We start from the raw sequence: 26,170 nt of genomic DNA, 5'->3' as shown, positions 1-26,170 counted from the left end.
GAAGTCCGCTTTAAATAATGCGACACGTATGACTTTGTTTCTCTGCTCGGGGGCTGCGGGTGGAGCCCAAAGCCAGAGCCGAAGGACACCAAACGTCTTACGTTTCCAGTTAAGACCCGGGACAGAGATTATCTCGGGACAGGAAATGGCAGACTGCTAGAAGCAGATTTTAAAGGAATTTAATTTCACATTTAAATAAAAGGACGGGAAATAAAATACAATCGCGTTTTAATCAGATGTCTGTTAGTCAAGCTCACAAACACCAGCTGAAGTACATCCAATATTAAATCACCTCTAAGCGCTTCTTTTTAGATTCGATGCTTCTTACTTGTAGCCACAGAAGACATTTTAATTATTGAGATAAAGCATAAACTTAAGTGGAGGTAAACATGAATGAATCTGAAATGTCGAGACAAATATGTGCAAGAAACATTTTTGGAATAAGGGCTGAAAGATCGAGGACATTGTCAAAATATTGGGACTAAAGATGGAAAATAAAGAAGAAACCAAAAGAATGATGACGAGTTGAAATGGAAGATAATTTAAGGCCTCCGAAGAAATTTAAAAATAAATTCAGAAGACTGAAATCATGACCGGTAAGAAGCGTCAACACTTTAAAAATAGAAAGGAGAAGTCAGAGGGTGAAACACCAACAGTTGACGCTCAAAGATAAAACATGTATAGCAGGGGTGTGAAACATCAGGACCGCGGGCCAAAACGTGGGTTGGATCAGGGTTCAGGTCCACAGTCGAACCGTTGGCAGGTGGGAAGCTGAACGAAAACACCTCCACCCTGATCCAATCCGCTACGTCAAATCTAAAGAGAACGGTCGAATTAAAGGAAAAATCTCGTCCCAAACAAAATCCGCCATCTTCTGCTCAGTCCCTCCGAGCCCGCCGGCTGCGCTCGGGGTTTCCTACAACAGGACGCAGGGCTTCCTGGTGGTGGCGGCGGGCTGCGGGTTGAGGAAGGCCCTCACGGCATCGATGAACACGTCTTTGATGCCGTCCTGGTTGAGAGCCGAGCACTCCAGGTAGCGGATGGCGTGGATCTGACGGGCGAGGGCGGCGCCCTGCTGGTGGGTGACGGGCGCCTGGTTCTGCTCCTTCAGCTTCCTCTGGGTCTCTGCGTCGCTCCGGAGGTCACTCTTCGTGCCCACCAGGAGGATGGGAACGCCGGGACAGTGGTGGGACACCTGGAGGAGGCGACAACTGCTCAGTTAACAAGACAATCAAAAAAATCGAAACCCTCAGAAGACCCGCCCGCAACGACCCCTGACCTCTGGATGCCACTTATGTTTGATGTTCTCGTAGGAGGCGGGGCTTGAGATGGAGAAGCAGATGACAAAGACGTTGGTCTGCGGGTAGGACAGCGTCCTCAGCCGGTCGTACTCCTCCTGACCGGCCGTGTCCCACAGGTTCAGGCTGATGATCCTGTTGTCCACCGTCACCTGAACACAGCACAGGTCAGACGCTCAGAGACACCGCAGGTACCCGCTGCAGGTACCCGCTGCAGGTACCCGCTGCAGGTACCCCGCTGCAGGTACCCCACTGCAGGTACCCCACTGCAGGTACCCCGCTGCAGGTACCCCACTGCAGGTACCCGCTGCAGGTACCCGCTGCAGGTACCCCGCTGCAGGTACCCCGCTGCAGGTACCCCACTGCAGGTACCCGCTGCAGGTACCCGCTGCTCCCTGAACACGTCGCTCGGCTGTAGAAAAGCCTGAGACGCAGACTCAACATGACAATGTCCTAATGGTACCTGAATGCCTCGTGTACAGTGACGGTCCGTTATTTTTCACATTCAAATCGTCCCTCAATGTTTCACATGCAACAGTTTTCTACATGCATATGTAGTACATATATATATGTAACTGGCTTATGGCAGCCAAGCGTTCATAGCCACGTAACTTTTTGATTCTTCGATGTCGGCTCTTCCCATCATTGTGAAGCAGAATTTTATATATATATATATATATATTTATTACTATAATTGATGGATTTTCAGTAGGTCTGATGACATATGCATCAGAGGATGGTTGAGGACCTATTAGAGGACAGGTGAGGTCGTACCTGGCTGCTGTAGTTGTCGAACACGGTGGGGATGTACTCTTTGGGAAACGCCCCGGTGGTGTAAGAGATGAGGAGGCAGGTCTTCCCCACGGCGCCGTCGCCAACGACCACACACTTGATGGTCTGCATGCTGACCTCTGACCTCCGACCTCTGAGCCCCTGGGTGGCCTGCGCAGCTCGCCGGTGCGAGGGTTATCTTCAGGGGATCCGATCGGCTTGCTGGTCGTGGTGTCGGAGAGACTTCAGGCTCAACACAGTTTGTTCAGATCGACGCGCCGTCCCATCGTCTGACTGCGGGGGAGGGGGGGAGTTTGTGTTTATGGAAATGATCTCTCCAAAGGGAAACGGTCCCTAAACAAAACAGATGTTATCTCACACTCATACACAGTAAAGGCAGGATGAGCAGGGGAATCTGAGGCTGACAGTGGAAGATTTTAATGTTTAAAGCTGGAGTCTTTATCGGAGGCTAATAACCTCCCAAGGCCAGAGCTCCTGGTGGACATGAGGCCAACACATCCTGCAGCTGGATCGAGACACACTAGAGGTCTTCACTGGAGGGTTTGAACTCCCAGAAAGAATCAACTCTTTACATTACATTGGTTTCAAGTGAAAACGCTAAACCTGTCAGAGCTCTGCTCAGAGCAGCAGCTGAAAACACAACTTTTTGAGAAAGGCACCCAAAGTGGAACTTTTAGAAAGCGATTAAGCTCCGTCGCCGAGTCGACGGGGGAAAACGACACTTTCTGGAAACGCTTGGGCTCGGTCCCCGAATAGACGGGGAGAGCTCTGCTACTGTGCAGCCACGCCTCGGCCGTAGGAAGTAGTTATTCTGCTCATGTACTAATAGATGGACAATCGGAACAATGATTCCTCCAGAGCAGGGGTGTCAAACTCAGATCCTCGTGGGCCGCAGCCCTGCACGTTTTCAATGTCTCCCTCCCCTGAATGTCCTGATGGTTCATCACCACATTCAGCACAAAGCCAGATAACGAGCTGCTCATTGCAATCAGCTGTGTTGGAGCTGGGAGACATGCAAAACGTGCAGGGCTGCGGCCCACGAGGATCTGAGTTTGACACCCCCTGCTCCAGAGTGTCGAGACTCCCAGTCAACGTCCTCCTGGGTTATAGTTGACCGTCGCTGTAATAACAATCCAACTTGGTCGTCTGTCCACTTGAATGTCTGCGTTAATGTTTAGAGCCTGTTGTTCTCTGCTGCTGGTTTCATTACACAAACAAACAAACACCAGCTCCTGGACTGGCATGAAAACGGACAATGCAAAAAACGATGATTTTCACTTGAAACATGGTGTAAACAGACACCCCCCCCCCCCCCCCACCCCCAGCCCATGCTCAGCGGTCATAATCTGGTTTAAGAAGCAGCGCCCCTGGTGGTCAGGAGTGGAAAGTCTCAGCTCTCAAAGCTTATCAGTTATCAAAGGAGGCGATGAACTACTGTAAAAAGAAGCATCGGGCCTGTAGAGGGCGCCACCTCCACCAGTGCATGATCTCATGAGCATTTGTTTTCAAGGTTTTCTGTTCACACTTGTTGGGATGCCCTTGAACTGAATGCAGTGAGACTCTAAATGAGGATCGTTGGTTTAACAGTGAATCCGTCTTTGGTCTCTGCTGTTTGTTTGTCAGAGTTTCTTGCTGTGAAAACAGTCTGAAAACTCTGCGAGAACAAGGACGGTCCCAGTTCTGCTTCGTATGCGGAGTCAAAAACAGACGGTCAGTCTCCAGATGTGTGTAAGAAGAGAGACAGCGGCTCGGCCCAGTCCCCCGGGGACGCCCGCCCTCCCTCCGTCAACCCCGTCCCTCTCTGGGCGGAGGTCGGCTGATCTCACTGCTGCTGGACGCGTTCACCTCTGATCTCCGTCTTCCTGCCCATTCTTCAGACTGTTTACACTCAGCCGAGAGCCGGGACCTCTGACCTCCCAGTTACCCAAGGTTTCTCTCACATCTTCAAGATTACTCACAACGACAGCGAAATAAAAACCAAACCCATCAGATCGCAGACGCTGAATCTGCACACGGGCCGCTCCCACAGTCACACGAAGCTAAAAACAAAACCTGCTTCTCCAGAACCCGAGAGGGTTCTTATATCAGTCCCACAGATAACGGACGGCCACGTTCAGCCGCAGTGAAACAAAGCCGCTCCGTGCCGATGTTCACAAACAAACAGTAAACAAATGTTCCTGTTGGATTGTTAAAGAAAAAGTTTCACTGCAAAATTTTTCTAAAGTTTCTATGTTTAATGTTTAAACAAGGTTTTTAATGTAAATAAGAAAGATGTATTTTACACATAAAAATAGAAGTTCACCACAAAATATATATTTTTTATATAATAAATAGTTTAGCTTCTTGTCAATTTAAAATTAATAAAATATCTACATAAAATAGTGAAGATCCAATATTCATGTACGTTTTCAGGTGAAAATAATAATTCTGTCGTCTACCTGGTATCAAACAGTTTCATCAAATATTTAATGTGGACATTATTCCTTCAAGTTTAATTTACTTGTGTTATTTTGTTATTATCATATAAAATTGTATTTAACTAGACAGATTCAGGCGCCGTTTACTCATGAATGTTTTCCAGTAAAAACGTAAAACCTTCACTGAGTCTTGGATGTTGGTTTACATGACAACGCTGTTCGGAGTCACTGAAAACGGAGCTTTTTGAAAACTGCTCCCAAGGTGGAACTTTTTTTTTGCAGAGACGTGCATCTTCCCCCGTTTCCATGGAGATGGCATTTTCAGTCACTCCGAGCACGGTTGTGGTATAAACAGAGACTGAAGTCAATAAAGTTTGATACAATTTCATGGGATAGTAACAAAATAATACAATTATTTAAAATCAGACATTATTTATATTTATTGTGGTTTTAATTTAAAGGCACTTTGTAACTTTGTATAGAAAAGTGCTATACAAATAGTTATTATTATTTAAGATAATAAAGTCCACATAATATATTTAATGAAACTGCCATGTTTGACATATACTTTAAAAAAAAATCATCATTTTCATGGCAAAAAGAAATAAAAATTGGTTTTCAAACAAAAGACAAAAAAATAATATTCCCAAATAAGATATTTTAAATAAAAAGATATTTTCAACGCCGAATTCTTCTGTTTTAAGTATAACAAAGCATTTTTTCGAGAAAAACCCAGAAAGATACTTCATTATTTGCGTTTCAAAGTTACAAAAACTACAAATTCCAACACGTTTGTTTCTACATTTCACGTAAGAGTAGTAACATTAACTTTAAAAATTAAAATACTAGATCTCTACATTAAATACGGAAGATTTTTTAAATAATTTTATAGGAATTCTACAGAAAGTCATGTTGCATTTAATGTAAAGAAATTTTTTTATCAAAATCTCTGATGTAATTGAAAGTTTCTTGTTTCCGTGTGTAAATGTTTTGAAAAAATTGTACTTTGAATTTCTACCGATGATTTTACAGAAATGTCATTTCAAACATTTTTCAAGGGCGGAGCTTAAAGTGAGGAGTTTGTTCTGTTGGGCTGGTGTCCGATTCCGGACAGGTTTCATACCGACTTACGTCAAAGAAACAAATGGTGGCATTACATTCACGTAACAATGTTACGGAAATAAACAAGCGAGTTTTCACGTGCGTTTTTCTGGATTCTCTGACGTTCTCTCGGCAAACGGCTGCCGGAGTGCAGAGAGGACGGTGAGATGTTTCCAACACAGAGAACAGTAACGGTCCGCCGCAGAGTCTGAAACGGTTTGAGTGTCGTAACGTTGTGGATTTGTAATACGTATGCAGTTTAAAAAAAAAAAAAAAAGGGAAGCGCTGAGTGGAAACACGTCATCATGGTTTCGTGTTGAAATGATTCCTCAGAGGAGCACTGAAAGAGTTTGTTCGTTTGATCGTTTTACAATAGAAATAGAAACTTGAACTGGATGTTGAGAGATTTTCATCAATGTTTGTAAAAAATGACACACAAAACGAATCTAAAAAAGTACCCCATAGGAATGAACAAGGAAACGTCACAAAGAGCCTAAGACCTCAGAAAGGTTCTCTATCTAGCCGTCTCCCATGATTCAGTGCTGCTTTATGCTCATTTAAACTGTAGAAACTGCTGAAGCTGAAGCCGCGTTTACGCCGCCACAGTTTCTGACTTTCGTAGCGTTTTCATGTCCGGTTACGCGACAACGCTGCTCGGAGCCACTGAACAACACAACTTTTTCAAAACGACTCCCAGGGTGGAACTTTTTTGACGAAGATATGACTTCTTCTACCGTGTAAACTGGGGAAAGTGTAACTTTCTGAAAAGTCTCAGGCTCCGTTCCTGTGTGGACGGCTGAAATCCTGCTACCGCACGCGCACACGCAGTCGATAGATCTTCTGCACATGTGCAAGTAGACGGACAATAATAACAATGGTGTCCAGACCAATGTTTGTACTTGAAAATGTTAATGTTTACAGTGTATTAGTCTCTGTGCCCGTGTACATATCTGTGGTTTTATTACATAAACCACAGCACCCACTAGTGGCCCTACATGAAAACTACATCGTTTTCAGAACATTGTCGTGTAAACACGAAACTTTTCGGCCAAGATGACGCGGTCTCACTTGAAATGTTGCGTAACCAAGGCCGAAGTGTTTGTATGTGAGCTTCTTTTATGGTAAAATGTTGAACTGTATTTGAGTTATGTTGGATTTATGCTTGCTAAAGCAAAAAACCCAGAATTAGCATGGGTGCTAAGGCTTAACAACCTGTCCTTAACTTATTAAATACTTCCTGTATGATACTCAAAGGTGCAAAATCATATCAGTGACTCACTGAGACATAAACACCTATACAACTATATTTCACCTGTTGGGCGAACACGGCAGAGGGTCGGGCTGAATGAAGGAAACAGAGGAACGCACCGGGAACGAGTCCAAAAGCTGAAGAAAAAAAAACCCTGAAACTTTTTTAGTGATGAGACCAGAAATCCGCCGTCTGCTGTGTTTAAGGAACTGACAGAAAAGCCGGGTTTCGTCTTGTCAGCGCTCATCTCTTTCTGGTGTTTTATGCTAATTTTGTTGCTTTGCTTTTCGTTCTTTTACCCCGCAGGAACAGGAACCGAGTTTTCTCACGGCTGGTGCACCAACGGGGGAAATGATGGAAATACCGTGAACTGTGGCTTCTCTTTCAAAATGTCCATCAAAGCAGACGTTCTGAATGAAAACTGCAACAAGTAAAGCAGAAAACCGTCTCATTGACCCAGAGCTAGAAAACCAGAAATACTGGACCAAACCAGGACTAAACCCCCAAAATACTGGACCAAACCAGGACTAAACCCCCAAAACACTGGACCAAACCAGGACTAGAACCCTAAAAATACTGGACCAAACTAGGACTAGAACCCTAGAAATACTGGACCAAACCAGGACAAGAACCCTAAAAATACTGGACCAAACCAGGACTAGAACCTTAGAAATACTGGACCAAACCAGGACTAAACCCCCAAAATACTGGACCAAACCAGGATGAGAACCCCAGAAATACTGGACCAAACCAGGACAAGAACCCTAAAAACACTGGACTAAACCAGGACTAAAATACATGGAGTTAGACATTGTTTGAGCCTGGTCTTAGATCTGGGTTGACCTGACCATAAAACTTGGTTTTGATGGGATTGCAGACTTGTTTGGTCCTAGTAATGGACCTGGTTTTAGAACTGTTTTTATCGCCCGGGTCTGATCGTAGAACTAGTTTTGGACTGATCTTGGACGAGGTTTCACCTGGTCTTAGACCTGCTTCAGGCGTGGATTCAGATGGTGTTCAAACTGGTCCTACACCTGGTTTCAGACCTGGTTTTGACCTGGTCTCAGGTCTGGTTTTGGACTTGAGGCATCAGATGCTGGAGTTTGTTTCTTTCAGTGGTTCGTGTGTTACAGAGAGACACGTTTCAGTCTCACACTGAGAGTGAAAGGGACAGCAAGAACACACACAGGGAGTGGTCACACTCCATCTCTAGTTTCCTGCAACAGAAACGAACAAACAGGTACACACACACACACACACACACACACACACACACACACACACACACACACAGATAGACAGATACATTCAAACACACACAAATGGAGCTGATAGTTGTCAACTAATGGAAATAAGAGCCAATCAATACATGTTTACACACAAGGGGAAAATGTACACACACACACACACACACACACACACACACACACACACACACACACACACACACACACACACACACACACACACACACACACACACACACACACACACACACACACCGGGCGCTGCGCACAGACTCACCGGTCATCCGCTCTCCTCTTTCCAGGCGCACGGCTCCGCTCCTTCCCGGGTCTGAGTGCCTGTGTGTGTGTGTGTGTGTGCGAGTTTTGTGGGCGTGTGTGTGTGGGTCAGTGAAGGGGCGTCGGATCTCTATCTCGGTGTGCAGCGGGTGGGCGGAGCTAACGAAGAGGAAGAAGTCCGAGAGGAGCTCGAGGGGAAGTGGTGGAGCAAGTTAGAGGAAGTTTATTGCGCGCGTGCGTGTGTGTGTGTGTGTGTGTGTGTGTGTGTGAGAGAGAGAGAGAGAGAGAGAGAGAGACTTTACAGTAACATGCCCCGCCCATGTTGCTCAGGTAACCAGTTCAACCCTCTTTATATTCTGTCATGAAGTTAAACAGATTTGAACGGTTTCAGTCTCAGGCTGGTTTTAGACAGTTTTAGATTGAAAATAAACGAAGGCCCTTTCCACACGAGAACGCCATTTCCTGTGACCTCATCATTTTTGACCGATCGTCTACACGGCGCGGAGTTTCAGGCTCCTGAAAAGTGTTTTTTTTAAAAAAGAACAAACGAGTTCCAAAGTGGAGAAATTTGAAAGCGCTGCCTCGGCGTTGACGTGTAGAAGGACAAAGAGGATGTCCTCATGTCTTTTCTGGTTTTGGTGTATTTCTGAGATACAGCACCCCCTATAGGCCTGGCATGAAACTGCATGGTTTTGAGTTATTTTTATGGTGCCGGATGGGGGGAGAAAAAGATTGTTTGGACTCGTGTCGACTGATTTAGAGAACAAACTTGATTTTGCTCCAGAACCAGGCTGGGAGGTGGAGACTTTCTGCAGAACCTGACAAGACCTTCTGTTGCTAGGCCAGGCCAGGCCAGGCCAGGCCAGGCCAGGCCAGGCCAGGCCAGGCCAGGCCAGGCAAATTTATTTATAGAGCACCATTCAAACACAGGGCAATTACCAGTGCTTTACAAAGAAATTAAAGAAATGCAGAAAAGGTTTAAAAAAAATATATATATATATATATATATATATCGATAAAAGAAATACATTAAAGCTTTGAAAAAAGGAAGGAAAAACATTAAAACAAATATTGAAGCTTTACTATTTGCATACCAGAGAACTATCAGGAGATGATAGGGAATGAAGGAAAGGAGAGGACAGAGAGCAACAAGAAATACATGCATTGTCATAACTAAGTTGGTAGGGATTGTGGGGAGGGATACAAACACTGGTTTAGGTCGTTGTGGGGGGGATACAGACCCTGGTTTAGGTCGTTGTGGGGAGGGATACAGACCCTGGTTTAGGTCGTTGTGGGGTGGGATACAGACCCTGGTTTAGGTCGTTGTGGGGTGGGATACAGACCCTGGTTTAGGTCGTTGTGGTGGGGGGGGGGTACATACCCTGGTTTAGGTCGTTGTGGGAAGGGATACAGACCCTGGTTTAGGTCGTTGTGATGGGGGGGGGGGGGGGGGGGGGGGGATACAGACCCTGGACTGGGTTCACATTGATCAATCAGGACTCGTTTTAACAGATTTACCAGGTTTGCATTAGATTCGATTTTGAGTAGTTTGTGATTCATCTCAACAGGAACCCGGGTCGTCTCTCTGGCCTCAGGTCTTCTATATGACCATCAGGCCAAAGACACCAGCCCGTGTCATTTTTCTTTTTACATCAACCGCCTGGTTTACACCCTGTTAGTTTGCTCTGGAGTTACCATGGTAACCGGAGACAGCAGCTGATTGGCTGGTTGGACATCCTTTTCGGTCGTGGGTCACTGAGGTTTTCGGGTTTCTCCCGATCTTCAATAATCGCACCACAGTGACTGTGTTTCCTGTTCATGGGGTCACCGCCCTCTTCAAACACCTTCCTGTTTCTGGACGGTGCGCCGCACTTCCTCCCTGCTGTCGCACGGCGGCGCTGCCGCACCACCGCAGCGGAGTCACGCTGCCTTCAGGTGCCGTGGGAAAACAAAAAGGGGAAGGGGTTCACAATCGTGTGTGTGTGTGTGTGTGTGTGTGTGTGTGTGTGTGTGTGTGTGTGTGTGTGTGTCTGTGTGTGTGTGTGTGTGTGTGTGAGAGATAAAGTTGTGTCATGTTGATTTTCGACACCATTTTTCATTTAATTTGTGATAAATCCGTCTTTGATAAATTCCTATATGTTGTTTGTGGTTATTTGGTTCTATATCGTCGTCCACTCTGTGTGGTTTGTGTATTTCTCTGTTTTTGTGGTTTTATGTGGTCGAATTCAATTCAGAATATCGAGCTATAAATCATTTTTTGGTTCGTTTGCCTGGTTTTAAATGGACTTGCAGGAATATTAAACTGATTTAAATGAATCCAGTCAATCTTATTTCTATGGCACCAAATGAAACAGTCATTTTAAGGCATTTTTACAAAAAAAACCCCAAAAAACTACTAACAATATTAATAAAATGGGACTTAAATCACTTTCTGGTTTTTTTTGTTTCTTTGATAAGGTTGCATACAACTTTGAAGTTTGTTTGTATCTCATTGTCGTGACTTTCTGGTCATTTTGAAGTCATTTTGTTACTTTCCACAGTTCATTTCACTTCAGTTCAACTTTTTGTTTCTGTGTCTGTTCTGTTTTGTGTTTTCCTCTCAAAGCGTCACTTCCTCTCTCGTGGTCCTGTGGTATTTTGTGATTTTTAGTGTTTTCAGTGGGTGTTTTGTCGTTTGCATCACAGTGGTTATTTTGTGTTGTGTTTTAATTGGTTCTCATTGTGGTGTTCTTGTGTTGGTTTGTCTTCGTTTTGCAGTATTTTTTATTTTCTTTGAGTGTCTTGTCTTTTTTTTTATTAATTTCTAAGATGTGAAAACGTGTTCAATCATATAGGCACACCAATGTATTTTTACCCATATACTCCATATACACATCCATATATGAACCCATTGATGATCATATATATATATATTTAGATTTTATTAAAATATATTGAGATAAAACAAATGATCTATATTTGAGTATTCCCACACATACTTGTTTACATAAATCATATATCTAATTAACATTCCTGAAAAAGGGTAGGACGAAGTAAACATAATCCTACCCCTTCTCCAATATTCAATAGTCATATTTTATAATTATATTTCTGTATTGAAGATATACTGTTTTTATATATGTAAATATATACAGAAATAATGTTATCTATCATAGAAGACAGTAGATATATACACACATGCATACACAAATAATACATTAGAGTTTTGCATTCATACCCAGGTACACATTTTGAAATAGTTTTGTGTTTGTTGATTGTTTTATGACTGATTTTAAATATATTGTGTCTCATTGTAGTGTCGTTTTGTTTACTTTAGTTGTTTTGTTTATTTTGTGATGTGCAATAATTAGAATTCGGTTTTGTGTCATTTTGAGGACATTTTGTTTGTTTTTAGATTTTGCGTCACTTTCTGTGCGTTTTTCGTGATAATCTTTTGTGTTCCTCTCTCAGACTTTGTGTTTCAGAGACATTTTGGAAGATGAAGTCCGATGAACGCGGAGGTTGAATTCTCTGTCTTTCCGCAGGTCAGTGAACGTCGCACAGGCGGATCGCTTCACGTCTTTCTTTCTCTCCAGCAGCAGTTTGTTCAGTTTGAGTCTCAGAGGGAGAAAAACGAGTCGTTTTCAAACATTTTTCCTGGCTTCCCCGTCTCGGATCAGTCGGTGTGAGGTCGATGGATTAGAGACGCAGCTGCTCCGGAGGTGCGTAAAGTGCGCAAACTGCGCTTAAATTAAAAAAAAAAGAAGAAGAAAAAAAAGGAACTTTCCTCAGTTCTGTGTACTTCTTTTTGCAGCTTCAGGGGAAGAAGCGTCGGTGGGAAACTGGACAGATGTGTGACCTCTGTGTACTCCGACTAACCTAACTGTGGTTCAGGGAGAAAAGATTAATGCGCACGGACGCAGTTGGTGCGTAAAGACGCAGAAATTGCGGATAATGTTCCGTTTTTAGCTTCGCATCCTTCACAAAGTGGAGATTAGATCTGCAGCTGTGTGAGATCAACGGAGGAGCCTGAACGCGTCCTGGTAGCTTCAACTCATCATCGTCAAAGTTGGTCTTTGATGTTCTGTTTCTCATTGTAGAAGGTTTTGTCTCTTTATGTTGTTTTAGTAGTTTGTTTATGGTTACTTGTCCTTTTTTGGGTTGTTTTTGCCTCATTGTTGTGTTTTTGTCGATATGATGTTGTAGTAGTTGTTTTTTCTCCTCAAGCGTTCTTGTTTTGGTTGTTTCTGTCACTTTACGTTGTTTAGTAGTTTTTTCTCATTACTTGTCCTTTCACAGATTTTTATGGTTTCTTTTTGTGTCCGTGTGGTTTTTGCGTCTCTCATTGGTTGTTTTGACATTGTTTTGTGTCTTTGATATTGTTTTGTGTACCATTTGTCACTTTACGATGGTTTAATAGTTCATTTTTGTACTTTCACAGACTTTATGGTTGTTTTTGCTTCATTTCATGATGATTTGATGTTTTATACTAATTTGTGGTTGTTTTGTGTGTTTTTTCTTGTTACCTGCTCTTTTTGGGTGTTTTTGTCTCATTGTAGCATTTTTAACACTGCATTGTTTTAGTAGTTGTTGTTTTTTTCTTCATTTTGCATCCTTTTTTAAATCGTTTTAGCAGTTTACCATCATGCGTTCTTTCACAGACTTTTTTGTGGTGGTTGTTGTCTCATTGTGGTTATTGCATCATTTTGTGTGTTTGTTGTTTTGTGTATCATTTGTCACTTTCCCTTGGTTTAGTGGTTATTTCTGTCTAGTTCCACGTCCCTTCACAGACTTTTTTTAGTTTGTTTTTGTCCCATTGTGTTGGTTTGTTTTGGTCACTTTGATTGTTTTGATGTCATTTTGAGTCTTTTGGTTCATTTGCATTTATGTTCTATCACATTGGAGTGTTTTGTCACTTTACATTATTTTAGTCGTTGTTTTTTTTCTTGTTCACATCCTTTTAAGACTTTCTTTGGTTGTCTTCGTCGGGCCGATTTTAGTACCGATCGTCTGGATGTCTGCAAAAACAAATCGTGTCTGATTTTCCTGTGGCGTGTAAAGAGCGATTTTTTGTCCACTTCGATCCGCTCGGAAAGTCTCTGAAGGAGAGACTGGCGATAATGAACATGTTCAATATTTGCGACGAGAAATCCTGCCGTGTGTTTTGATCGGAGAAGCGGCGAGCAGCAGGAGGTGTGACGTCACGTGTGCCACAGTGACGAGGATTTGTTTTTATTACATCATAAAGCTCGCTCTATACTAAACACCGTCACCACGCCGCGGCGCTCTGAGTATTCAAAGTGGGCGGGACAATCTGTGCACCAATCAGGACATTGTAAAAATAGGCAGGTCATTTTCCAAGAGTTCTGATTGGTCAGTAGACGGGGCCTTCTTTCTCGGCTCTGGAGTTAAACGTCAGAGTACCGGGGTGATTTATCCCGGTAAGAAGTGAATCTGCTTCGCGGGAATGAAATCCCATTTTTAATCCTGAAGTTTCCTCCATAAAAGAAAATCCTGAGTCTTAATATCGGCCCGAGGTTGATTTGTGGCAACGTGCTTGTTTACATGTACATGTCATGTTTTACACTGAAGTCAAGTTAGAGTACGTAAGATTTGTAACATTGAGCGTGAAGAACGTAGACCTATATATATAGTTTTAGATGAAGTCTATGGTGCAGAGCCTGACACTCTGCTGAAGGATGGTTAGTACCTGGTGAGCTCTGCAGTCACACCACACACTATCTGATCACAAGAGGAAGATCTTTTGTGATCATCAAGTGTGTGGTCTCTACATCTGTGAACATTTTATTTGTTTGTCATTTATTGCATCTCTCATGTTGCCTTCTGTCACTGTGGAGTAGTTTTGCGCTCGTTCTTGGTTTCTCTCTAATTCATTGGAGCAGTTTTAACTTACTGGACAGTTTGGTTTGTTACGTTAGTTCTTGTCTTTTTCTTGTTGGCGTCATTTTCCAGTGGTTTCTGGTTGTTTCAGATCCGTTCCTGTATAGTTTAGGTCTCATTGTAGTTTCAGGAGTTCTCTTACGTCTTCGATTGTTTGGCACTAATTTGTTGTTGCTTTCAGGTATTTTGAGTCTCTCGTTGTCGTCGTCGTCTGATTTGGAGGTTTTTTGTTCTTATCTGCGGCTGAAACGACTCGTGTCTCATGACAGTGGCGTTGCCGCCACTTGATGGTTATGTGGTGTCCCTTTGACACGGTGTGGACAGTGTGGGTGGATAAATGTTTTGTTTGGACATTTGAATAGTTCAACTTTATTTAAACAAACGTGGACTTATGCATGCGGGACAGCTGATTGATAAAGTGTTTGTGGTTAATTTTTGCAGATTTGTTTGTATGGCTTTCCACCTGTTTACGTCTTGGTGATTAGTTTGTTTGGTTCATTTCTAACCGTTTTCTAACGCCAGTTGTTTTTAACTAGTTCTCATGTTGTGACGATTGCTTTGTGCTGCTCACCGACGTTTCCTTCTCTCTTTTCAGAAATGGGGTGTGTGTGTGTTTGGCTGGCGTGTCTGTGTGTGCTGAGTGTGTGTGCGGACTCTCACAGCGGATTGGACAGAAGTGACCACGCCCACATTGACCACCACCACCACCACCATCTGATTCATAGTACTGAAGCAGCATCAGGTAGGACTCAGCACTTTATTGTTATGATAATATATGTTGATGTATTTGGTCTATTTTTTTAGTTTTTTTAATTGAGTATTTGTAGAAGTTTTTTAATGTAGTTTTTAAGACTTGGCACCTGGTTTAGCAAGAAGTCAGCTGCAGGTTTAGCTGAGTAGAAGCAAGACTTTTCTGTTCATCCACTCCGGAGGCGTTCGAGTGCCGGGCAGAACGTAGGACACCCCACACACAATGACTGCATTTATACAAGGGGGAACTCGACCTCGTGTGAAAAAAAATCCACTCCAGGTTGGAATCCAAGTCTCCAAAAAGCTGTGAAATTCTACACTCGCGGGTCCGTTTAGAGCCGAGCAACAGGAAGTCAGAAGACGAACTCTGCAGCAGTGCTTTACGTCGCGTCTCAACATTTTCTTTTTTGGAGTTTTTAAATGATTCAACACTCGGGTCTGAGAGCGGTCCGCCTCGCCTCATGATGACTCCGCTTCACCACGGAGAGCAGATCTCAGCTGAGTCACACAAACGGAAAGTGTTGGAGGCATTTTGGGCTCCAAGGTCTCGTTCACACTGCAGGGAAATGCGACCCAATTCAGATTTTTTGCTCTCAGTGACTCATATCCGAACTGTTTTGTGGCCGAGTAAAAACTCCATTTCCGATGTTTTCACACCAGACCCAGGCCTCGTCCCCATGTGGTACCAATTCTGATATTTTTCTACATGCGACTGTTTCGTCATTGACGTTTGACTGATGACACGGATAAGCTCCAGAGGACGCGGCTCCGCCAAAATGTTAAAAGCCGTGTTTCTTTTCCTCATTCTCTCCTTCGTCTTTCCCTCGTCACGTTGTCCAGAGTTTGTCGGCTCGTTTTTAGCAACCACCTGAAAATGGATCTATGTGCTGACCAGTGTTGCCAGATATGGCGGTATCCCCCAATTGGGGAGCCAAGCGCACTTAATTTTTAACTTTGTTTGTTTCGTGCATTTGTGTGTTTATGGCGTTTTCATTATTACACATAAAATAGTTTTAGGGTTTTAACATGATTCCTACACAAGCTGAGATTTGAGCTGATTTTTATTGAGGTGTGGGTTTTATCTTGTGGGCTGGAAACAGTGAGTCACATCTGGCAACCCTGGTGCTGACCGGCGTGCCAATATGGTAAATATCGTGCTCGGCGTGACTTCACGTCATCTTCTGCGCTCTGAGGCCCGAATACATCCGGTCCGATCAGATTCACACGGCAGGTCGCAGTTGAAATGATAAAAAAAAATGGATTTGAGCATCAAGACCTGTGATGTGAACGGAGACTCAGTCACTGAAAACGCAACTTTTTGAAAACGTTTCAACTCCGTCTCTGTGGAAATGGGGGCAAAACGCACCTTTTCTGAAACGCTGCTGCTCCACGTCGGCCCTACGGCCGTAGTAACTGGTCGTTCTGCACATGCTCAGTAGAGACAATAAGAACAATGTTTCCTCCAGCGTGTCATGTCTCCAACTTCTCCTGGGACTTGGTAGTTTTGTAGTTGAGTTACTTGTAATAACAATTCAAATTCGTCTTCTCTCTATAACCAGGGATCTGCAACCTTTATGACCAAAACAGCCGTTTGTGTCACTTTCCACCAAATCAAATGTCACTGGAGCCGCAAAACACATTTAACCATTAAAATGAGGCTGACAGCTTCTAAAGTGTAGATATTTACACATAATCTGTATCTTAAGATGCATTTATGAAGTTTCATTTACATTTTCAGCTGTTTTTGGTCCTGATTTTAGAGTTTTGAACCTTTTTCAGCTGTTTTTTTTTTTTTAAAGACAGTTTTGACGTTGTTTTAACCATTTTTGTTCTTTTTAAGCTTTTTTCTGTTTGAAATTTAAGTCATTTTAGTTGTTTTTTTTTAAAGCATTTTTAGCAGCTTTAAACAGACGTGTGTAAACAGACATCACTTTTATAACAGTGAAACTTTTCTGAAACTAAAACAAAAAAACGATGCGCGTTCACATGAAAGGTTGTGTAAAAGGTGAAGACGGGTTACACCTGGACAGGTTGTCAGTCCCTCACATGAGGTGACAAAGTCAAGTACAATACTGAAGGCGAGTGTTCTCCAGTACGAGACCAAGTGATTTATTACACTTCATTACCACAGGCAATAAAGTTCAATCCAGGAAGTGAGGTGACAAAGGGAATTTACGACCAGAGGAAAAAGCGCTTGATCAAATACCGTAGAAATACAGTACCAGAGGTAATCGAGTAGAGTTCAGTAGAAATGGCCAAATAAAAATCTGGCACAACACAGTAGAATCCTGTATGAAATAACAGAGTCTAGTACCAGAGGCATTAAAGTAGACTCACTAAGTGAGGTGACAAAAAAAACAGACAAAGCTGAATCTTGGACCAGAGGGTAAATAAATACAAACAATTAGAAAAGTAGAATCAAACACCAGGGACAGTGCAGCTCCAGCGAAAATATCAACATTTGACCGATTCAGCCTGGAAAAAAGCCAAACCCTCTCAAACAAAGAGTTTTGAAGCCACGATAAGAATCTGAAATGTTGTGAAAGTGATCGTTGAGTTTTTCCAGTGCGAAGCGAGATCCCATCTGCAGAATGGAATCTTCCGGCGTGTCGGTGACGCTTAAATGTCATAAAACTTCCGTGAAATATAAATGCTGGAAATCTGTGTTTATATGAGTGTAATGACAAATTTTATTCAGAAAAGTATTAGAGATGTTCATCAACAACTAAAACTGGCTTCTCCATTCTTCATTTTTTCCGTGTGGATTCTAGTAGAGGAAGTTTAACGAACTGCAGCTGTTTGGTTTCATGGTTCTGTGGAACTTCTTGGTGTCGTTCCGTCTCCTCAAAGCGTCCCTCCGAGTGTGCGTCTCACTGGGACCGTTCAGCTTTCACTTTCCGTGGTAAAAGTTGTCAGAGGTGTTTGGCATCGCCAGCGCCGTTTCCTGTAGTTTCCGTCAAATGCGTCGAGCGGCGAGTCCAGGAAGTGGCGGTGAGCTGCTGAGCGAGAGCGACCACAATTTAACTACTGCACAGGACACTTGTTGTTCTCCACTGTCTTCGAGCACCTTGCTTCCACCATGACAGATTTTGTTGGGCCTCCCATGGTGTCCAGACTGCCCGACCAGAACCCAAAGGCTACCTGGCCACCGTGAGGCTCCCGGCCTCCAGGACCTGGTCCAAGAGTCCTGAGTGTTGACGGGTTCTACCAGATCTGGGTTTCACTAAACCGTGCCAGTCTTTCATCGCTCAGCAAAGACTGACAGAAGTGTGTAATATAATCTTTCAATACACTGCATGAGGGATGCACCTGTACTGGCATCGGTCCGATATTGCATGAAATACTCGTATTTGTAAAATCTCCCTGATACAACCCAGCAAGGATTACGTGACGTCATTCGTCAAGCAGCGTCATCAGCAGGTACACAAGAGAGGACAAGCGATGTCTGTGGTTTGTAGATTCTTTAATATTAATGAGGATGACAAAATTATATTTTGACAAAATATCAAGAGGTGGCGAACGTTCGTACAAACACCAGCACTTTAATCACCAGAAACCTTCTGACCTGAGTTAGCCTGATTTTGCGCAGTAGGTTAACTGCTCAATGGATCCGAGCTATGCTACATGCTACGTGCTTCGTGCTGAAGAGTTTGGGGGGGGGGTCACACACCAGTGATGCTACATGCTAAACATGATTAAAGTCTGAGTGACACACTGGGTAACAGCGAGATCGGTCTGCAGTCTACAATAGCATAGCGCAGTGCGTAGATAGATGCTACACACTGCGCTATGCTATTGTAGACTGTTTGAGGTGACGCAGCTCTATGGCATTTAAAAGTACTGGTATTGGTACTTGGTACTGGCAGGCAGCTAAAGATTAGTACTCATAATGGATGCAAGGACGAAACGGAGACCAACTTTGAATCGAGTGCATCAGACTGATTCATCGTCCGTCTTCACAACGATCAGGTTTCCACGTTCAGCTCCTCCAACGAGACGTCTCATTCACCCAGAGAAGTTCGATCCAGGCCGGATGTTTTCACACACGAGGCACCGTGAATCTGGTCGCTTTCAAAATCAAAGACTCCCGGAAAAAAAACTGCCCGTATTTTACATCTTTTCTGCAACATTATTTCACATGTGGTGGCCACAGAGCAGAAGACTAAGGAGCCTTTCACATTGGGAAAGTCCGGGACTCGGTTCACTTGAGACGGAGGGGAGCCGAGACTTTTCACCCCTTCATTTGGTTTGGGTGGCGTTCAGATTCACTGTAGACAGCGGACCAAACCTGTCCTGAAACAGACACTGATCAGAGAGGAGGTGAAGAAGAAACACGGCTCATTGATTGGTCCAGACCGATTCTGATTTGTGTGGTTAGCTTTGTTTGTTTACTACCCAGAATGCATTGTGCATTACATCTCGTCCTCTCACCCCGCCCGCTTGAAAGATCGTTTGTAAACGAACCGAGACCAATGTTCAGAAAGGGATCCGAGGTCTCCTGTTAGCTCCGGTTCAGAGTTCGTTGGCGCGTTCACGTCGCCCAAACCAAACGGTTTTTCCCTGAAGAGACTCTGGTCCAGACCAAACAGGGGAATGTGAAGTCGCCTTGAAAATCAAGGGAATATGACTATAAACAAAGTAAGGCTCCATTTGGGAAACTCAAAGGGAACGATCAGGATCCACAGGTGATGAGAATCGGGGGCAAGAGAAAGGGCACTGTTATCTGTAAGAACAAAGCACAAACACACTAACATGGTCCACATACATGACATCACAATAGTTCACACTACCTCACTTTGAGTCACGTTTCTCATTGAAAAGCAGTTTTCTGATCGTCTGTTCATTTTTCGTTCAGGAGTTTAACAAATATTTCTGTTATGCAAGCGACTCCCGTTTCATGTCGACCAGCTGCCGTGGAAGCCGGGCGGACTGATGCATGCTGGGAGTTGTGGTTTTTTACGGTGGAGCTGATGTTCGACTTTGACTTTGACCTCGGCCCCTCTTTAATTCTATTATCCGGGTATTTCCGTCCCCACAGCTGCCAGCTCTTAATCCGCGGACCTTTAACAGGAGCTGCTGCTCTTGATGTCTCGTGTGCCGCCTCGCAGGGGACGAGAGGAAACCCGAGCCGCCGGCTCCAAACGGGGAACACGGGGTTAATGAATAGTGGGCACCTACCGTGGGGGTTCTGATTTGTAGTTCAGGGTTAAATGCCAGCAGCTTGGATGTGGTTGTGTTTTCAAAGCCTGTTTGTGTTGTGGTTTGACTCAACTTTCACACGTTTTGTGAGACGGGAACGGTTGAAGTTTGGCCTGAACTCCACCGAATGCGAGCGAGCAGCTCCTGTCCGCTGTGATTTATCTTCGTACAAACGAGCGCTCCTCATTACTGCAGGAAAGTTGAAAACAAACATCTCTCTTACGGCGTTCCGGGCTGTGTTTATCTTTCCTTCGTGCAGCTTGGAAGTCTGTTAAGCATCCAGTCGTTTCCCAGCGGTGATGAGTTCTAGAGTTTTTATCAGAGCTCAGTGTAAATAATAAAAAAAAAAAAAGAATTTGTACGGCTTCCTTCACATAGAAGCTGAAACGCTGCTGTCTGCAGGGGCTGAAGGTAGTCCAGATCAATATCACTGATCAACGTGTTTTTCTTGATCGCTGTAATAAAAACTCTTGTCTTATCCGTGTGCGAACGATGGCGATTTCCTTCTCGACATAAGTTCCTGTTTCTAGATCTGTGTGTAACTTATCGTAGTCTGAGAAATCTTTGATAGATATTCCCGTTATAGATTTATACGAGTTCCTTTTGTCCCGAGATCCGTATGTTATAGATGTTCCTGAGTGTGTATGCAGATATTCCTGTTTATAGATCCATGTGATCAGGAGTCTTTTCTATAGATCTGTGTGCAAGAGAAGTTTCACCTCATAGATCAAAGTGTTAAATGTCTTTGTTTAAAGATGTGTGAACGACGTCGGTCTGCAACCTTTGCATTTTTGTCACTTTCCGCAAAAAGTTTAATTCTTCTGGAGCCACAAAATCACAAAATATCTCACAGCTTATAAAGTTATTTATGTAGGTTTGCTAAATTCATGATGTTTCAGAATCTAGTTTTTGCTGTTTTAGCATTTTTAGCCATTTTAAACTTTTTAAACAGTTTTAACTAGTTTGGTTGTTTTAGCCATTTTGATTTTTGACCATTTTTTCCAGTCACTTTAGTTATTTTAACCTTTTGACCTCTTCCTGCTCCATTTCAAACATTTTGGCTGCTTTTTTCTTTTGTTAGCCAATCCTCCTTCTGACACATTATTTTTGGTTTTTAGCATTTTTAGCCTTTCTAACATTTTAGCCAGGAGAGTGTTTTGGAAAAAATAAAAGCCAGGTACGAAAAAAAAAAAAAAAAAAGAACTAAAACGCCACATGTGGCTCTAGAGCGGCAGGTGGCAGACCCCCAGGGGTATGATAAGTATTGCTGTCATGGATCTGATCCAACTTTCTTCTCTGTAGATCTGTGTGCGATCGATCCGCTGCTCTGTCAGGACGAGAACTCGCTGCTCAGCTTCGAGGCGATCTGCAGCATCCACAAACTGATGGACGACGACGCCGACGGGTCGGTGGACACGGCCGAGACGGACGAGGTGAGAGAAAACGTCGGGTGTGCGGCTCCGCGGCTCCTCGCCGTCTCCGGCGGTAACCTCGGCCCCTCCGTGTCTCCGTAGTTTCTCCGGGAGGACCTGAAGTATCACGACCCCAAACCCAAACACAGCAGCTTCCACCGGGCCGACCTGCACATCAGCGTGGAGGACATGTGGAACGCCTGGAAGAGCTCCGAAGGTGAGGACGGGAAACGTCTCCTCTTGACTCTGTCCTAAATCTGTATGTGGTAGAAATCCTCCTCTGCACACTTTTACTGTGGCAGTGGACAATGTCCTCCAGTGGACAATGTCCTCCAGTGGACAATGTCCTCCATGGTGTGGAATGTGCCCTCTGTGTTTTCATTGTTACAACCTGTTTATCTCTTTATTTACCTGCTGCCTTTTTGGTTGTATGGGATCGATTAAAGAAAAAAAAAGCCCAGGGTGCAAATAGACTGGAGAGGGGTTAGGAAGTAAAGGGTCATATTATTCAGCTTTTCAACTCTTTCACATTGGTCTCGTTGGTCCAAAATCCAGCTTCTCCTTGATTTTCCTCCATTTGAGTATTGGATCATAGGAGCTACATTCAGAATCTGCTGTGTCTGTGTGAGCTGGACTGGCTCCACCCACACATGCCCAACTTGGCAAGAGGAGGAATTACTTCCTCTCGTGGTGCCATGTGCCAGAGCAGAGCTAATTGAGGGAGGAGTCAAAGGGAGGGCCTACCTTGATTGGGATTGGCTAAACCCCTGATGACACTATATAGGGGTTTGATCTCTGATTGGCTGGTTGGAGCAACACACTTTTTAAAAACTGAAACAAGCCAGGGAGAGAGAGGACAGACTGTCTTCACTTCAGGGACAATATTCCAGGTATGGGGACGATCATTACTGTTGGAAAACCTTTAGAAAGTGACTTTTGCCTAATATGCCCCCTTTAATAAGCTTACGCTTCCTCCTACTCCTGTTCGAACATGTTAAGTTTTTCACTTCAATTAATACATTTAAAATAAAATCTAACGAACAAACGAATATCTCTACTTGCACTCCAAACTGAAAACATCTCACTTCAGGAAATAAAACTAAAAGTAAGATTTTATGTCAAATTATATGCAATGAAAATGCATCGATGTCCTGGTTTTGCGTCTCACACTGTAATAATACTGTATGAAAACTGTGCGTCCATACAAGGAAACTAAACGCATTTAAAAGACAAATGATTAAATCTATGTGAAGACAAAGATATTTAACTAAGAGTGGAGCAGCGCTTGGCGCTCTGTTTTGAGAGTTTGCATGTTCTCCCGGTTTCCTCCCAGTCGAACATCATGCCTGTGAGGTTAATTGGTGATCCTGCATGACCCCCAGGTGTGTCTGTGTCTGTGTCTGTGTCTGTGTCTGTGTCTGTGTCTGTGTCTGTGTCTGTATCTGTCTCTGTCTCTGTCTCTGTCTCTGTCTCTGTGTGTGTGATGGCCTGGCGACCTGCCCAGGATGTAACTTGCTGTCGTCCATAGTTCTCTGGCTCCAGCACCATGTGGCCATGAGGCTAATAGAGGACGGATATTGAACCAAAGTAAAAAGATCTGTATTTAAGTGGGTCCAAATGACGACATTCTGCTGAGTGAGGTCGGTTCAGAGGGTTCAGTTGTGAAGTTGTGTGTTTGCAGTGTATAACTGGACGGTGCAGCAGGTGGAGGACTGGCTGGCGCTGAGCGTGGAGCTTCCCCAGTACACGGAAACGTTCCGGAGACAGCAGCTGGACGGCCGGGCGCTCCCCAGGTAACGCTCCGAGAGCGAGCCGGACACCCAGCGATCGCACGATACACCCATCAGCCAGAACATTAGGACCGCCTCCTCCTCTTGGACTCCACAGGCCCCGGAAGGTTTCTGCACCAACCTGTCTCCTGACGTGGTGAGGTGGAACCTCCGCACGTCCCGCACGTCCCGCACATGCTCCATTGGATGCAGGTCTTTGGAAATCAAATCAACCAGGCAACAGATGCCGATCTCCTTTGATCTGCCATCCGCTTTGTATGGGACATTGTTTCACAGTTTTTGGGGATTTATTTGGAATCGGTTAGCCGTTAACATCCCAAAATCTCATCCTTTGGTCCTTGGATGATGATAAATCATCCCTGAAAATTTCATGCAATTCGGGTGAGTAGTCTTTGCAAAAAGTTGGTAAAATATATACATACATATAAACCAATAAATAAAAATACACGCAGATGAAAACATAACCTTCTCGGTTTCCTTAGCGAAGGTAAATATGTCCTCAAAAAGTCCAGAACTTTCTACTCAAAGCGAGTCTAAAATGTGTCCACAACTAATTCAGGTTTACTTTTTAGTCGAAGACTTTTCCAAAACAAAATGCTAAATTACTCTTAAATACCTACAAAACTAGTTTTAAATACTCTCCTCAAATACGGACAAAACCATTGTTAAGTCAGCCCCTAACTTGTCTAAAACACGTCTACAATTACTCTGAAATATGGAAAAAATGTGTTGTGCAACAGTTTTCCATGAATGCGTGTACTGAACGCCGTCCTCATAAGTGGCACGTCTCGGGGTTTCCCAGCGTTTCCCTTCTTCACACAGCCGGAGCGAAAGTCAAATGAGTACATGGACATAAGTTCTGCTTTTTCAGATTTGTGATGCAGTGGCTCCTCTGAGCTCTGGGCTCCATGAAATCCAGCTATTTTTACCAACTCAAAACAGCCACTTGTTGATGCTTCACTTCACAGATCATGTGACCGGGTCAGTGGAGGTTCTGTGGGTTCATGTGGTTCATTGACGAAACTCATCATGAATGAACTCCTCTCACTAAAGCAGCCGTGAAGCTTGAGCCAGATGAGGAGTTTTATACACATTTCCCGGTACTCCCAAGTAATAAATAAATAAATAAAACAAGTCCACTCAGATTGTGCTTGTCGCTCTTTTCTTCAGACTGGCGGTGAAGAACACCACGTTGACGGTGTCCCTGTTGAAGATGTTGGACCGGAGTCACTCCCAGAAGCTGCAGCTCAAAGCGCTGGACGTCGTGCTGTTCGGTCCACCTCCAGGTCCGTGCGTCAAGTTTTACGTTTGTGTCAATGGCGGTGAATGGAAGAGGACGCGCGTCTGTACGCTCTGAATCCCGACAGGCCGACACAACCGCTGGAAGGATCTGGTTCTGGGCGTGTCCGTCCTGATGGCGCTGGGCGGGTGCTGGTTCGCCTACACCCAGACCCGAAAGTCCAGAGACGACCTGGGGAAGCTCATGAAGGACCTGGAGGGTCTGCAGAGGGCCGAGCAGAGCCTTATGGACCTGCAGGAGAAGTGAGTCCATGCTGTCCAATACTGAAATTTACCGACTGAACCTGAACCTCACACGTTCAGGAACGTTCACGTTTATCCAGGATTTACATAAACGGATACTCAAACGGATATAAAATATCTGATTATTAACGGCTGTTCATTTCAGTCTGTGATGAAAGAGTGTAACTTGTTTACTTGTTGACTATTTCCATCAAATATGCTCATTTGTGTTTAGTATTGAGCGGAAAGGACCGGTTCCTAAGTAAGGCCCCGTTTACACAGCGTTTCAAGTGAAAATCCATAGTTTCGTGTTTCCGCAGCAACCGTTTCAAAATGATGTCCTTTTACACGGAAATGGCAAAAACGTTGAAATGAATGTAGTTAGCATGCCAGGCCACAAGTTGGCGCCGTTGATTGTACGCTAGAAACATTAACAATGACGAGCACACAGACATTCGTATGGGCAGAAGTTGGATTACTATTCTGAGTGACTCTCAACTCCAAAACTATCAAGTCCCAGGAGAATATGGAAACGTCGTTCTTATTGTTCATCTACTGAGCATGTGCAGAACAACCTTTACTCTCCATGGCGTGTGACCAGACACCCGAAACGCTACCAAAGTTTTACGTTTTCCCTTGAAAAGCAAAGCTGAAATTTAATGCTGGATAAAAGTTTTGCACAACATTTTTTCGTTACAGAAACCAACAAAATTTACCATCAAACGTTTTGGTGAAAATGATAGTTTTACTTTAAAGCAGCTTTCCTCCACCCCCACCAAAAGCCCCGCCCCCTCCTTCAGCCGTAACTGTACGTTTCATAATTTCATGTCTCTACAAGTGAGACTGAGCTCCAACTGCCAGGAGGGGGGGGTGTGTGTGTGTGTGTGTGTGTGTGTGTGTGTGTGTGTGTGTGTGTGTGTGTGTGTGTGTGTGTGTGTGTGTGTGTGTGTGTGTGTGTGTGTGTGTGTGTGTGTGTGTGTGTGTGTGTGTGTGTGTGTGTGTGTGTGCGTGTGCGCTCCCTGTACTTTCTGTCTGAAGTCCTTATATGGGTAAAGAACAGTCTCCAGCTCAGTCACACACGCAGACCTGCATGTACACACACACACACACACACACACACACACACACACACACACACACACACACACACACACACACACACACACACACACACACTGTTACATAGGTCTGACAGTGAGCGTGTTTATGAATGTTTGTTTAAACATCAGCAGAGTTGT

At 44.0% G+C, this 26,170-nt stretch overlaps 2 protein-coding genes across 9 annotated transcripts in view; one reads left to right on the top strand and one right to left on the bottom strand.

Moving 5' to 3' along the window:
• Positions 1-163: 163 nt before the first annotated feature.
• Positions 164-8,550, bottom strand: rhogb (ras homolog family member Gb). Of its 4 annotated transcripts, none has more exons than XM_080483075.1 (4): positions 8,382-8,550; positions 2,073-2,363; positions 1,280-1,450; positions 164-1,195 (listed from the first exon to the last, which is right to left on the bottom strand). In XM_080483075.1, exons 2-4 carry the CDS (start codon positions 2,199-2,201, stop codon positions 917-919), a joined length of 579 nt encoding a protein of 192 aa, XP_080339201.1. In that variant the 5' UTR covers positions 2,202-2,363; positions 8,382-8,550; the 3' UTR covers positions 164-916. The 4 variants fall into 4 exon arrangements, with proteins under 4 accessions (XP_080339201.1, XP_080339202.1, XP_080339204.1 ...); XM_080483076.1 differs by having other exon boundaries at positions 2,073-2,423; positions 8,382-8,485; XM_080483078.1 differs by lacking the exon at positions 8,382-8,550 and adding an exon at positions 7,835-8,074.
• Positions 8,551-11,907: 3,357 nt separating this feature from the next.
• Positions 11,908-26,170, top strand: part of LOC308121810 (stromal interaction molecule 1-like) — a 39,659-nt gene continuing 25,396 nt past the window's right edge. Inside the window, exons 1-8 of one of the 5 annotated variants that reach the window (XM_080483326.1) lie at positions 11,927-12,081; positions 12,174-12,285; positions 14,856-15,002; positions 21,512-21,642; positions 21,724-21,838; positions 23,303-23,414; positions 24,582-24,697; positions 24,779-24,953. In XM_080483326.1, the coding sequence (XP_080339452.1) occupies positions 12,267-12,285; positions 14,856-15,002; positions 21,512-21,642; positions 21,724-21,838; positions 23,303-23,414; positions 24,582-24,697; positions 24,779-24,953 (815 nt within the window). In that variant the 5' untranslated portion in view covers positions 11,927-12,081; positions 12,174-12,266. Of the gene's footprint in view, positions 12,082-12,173; positions 12,428-14,855; positions 15,003-21,511; positions 21,643-21,723; positions 21,839-23,302; positions 23,415-24,581; positions 24,698-24,778; positions 24,954-26,170 lie in introns of those variants that run through there. The other 4 variants (XM_080483329.1, XM_080483328.1, XM_080483327.1 and 1 more) reach the window with 4 other exon arrangements.

The sequence above is a fragment of the Lipophrys pholis genome (assembly GCF_963383615.2).
Source record: "Lipophrys pholis genome assembly, chromosome: 16".
NCBI classification, from domain to species: domain Eukaryota; kingdom Metazoa; phylum Chordata; class Actinopteri; order Blenniiformes; family Blenniidae; genus Lipophrys; species Lipophrys pholis.
Note: the sequence above shows the minus strand (reverse complement) of the source record. Positions and strands in the feature narration are given on the sequence as shown.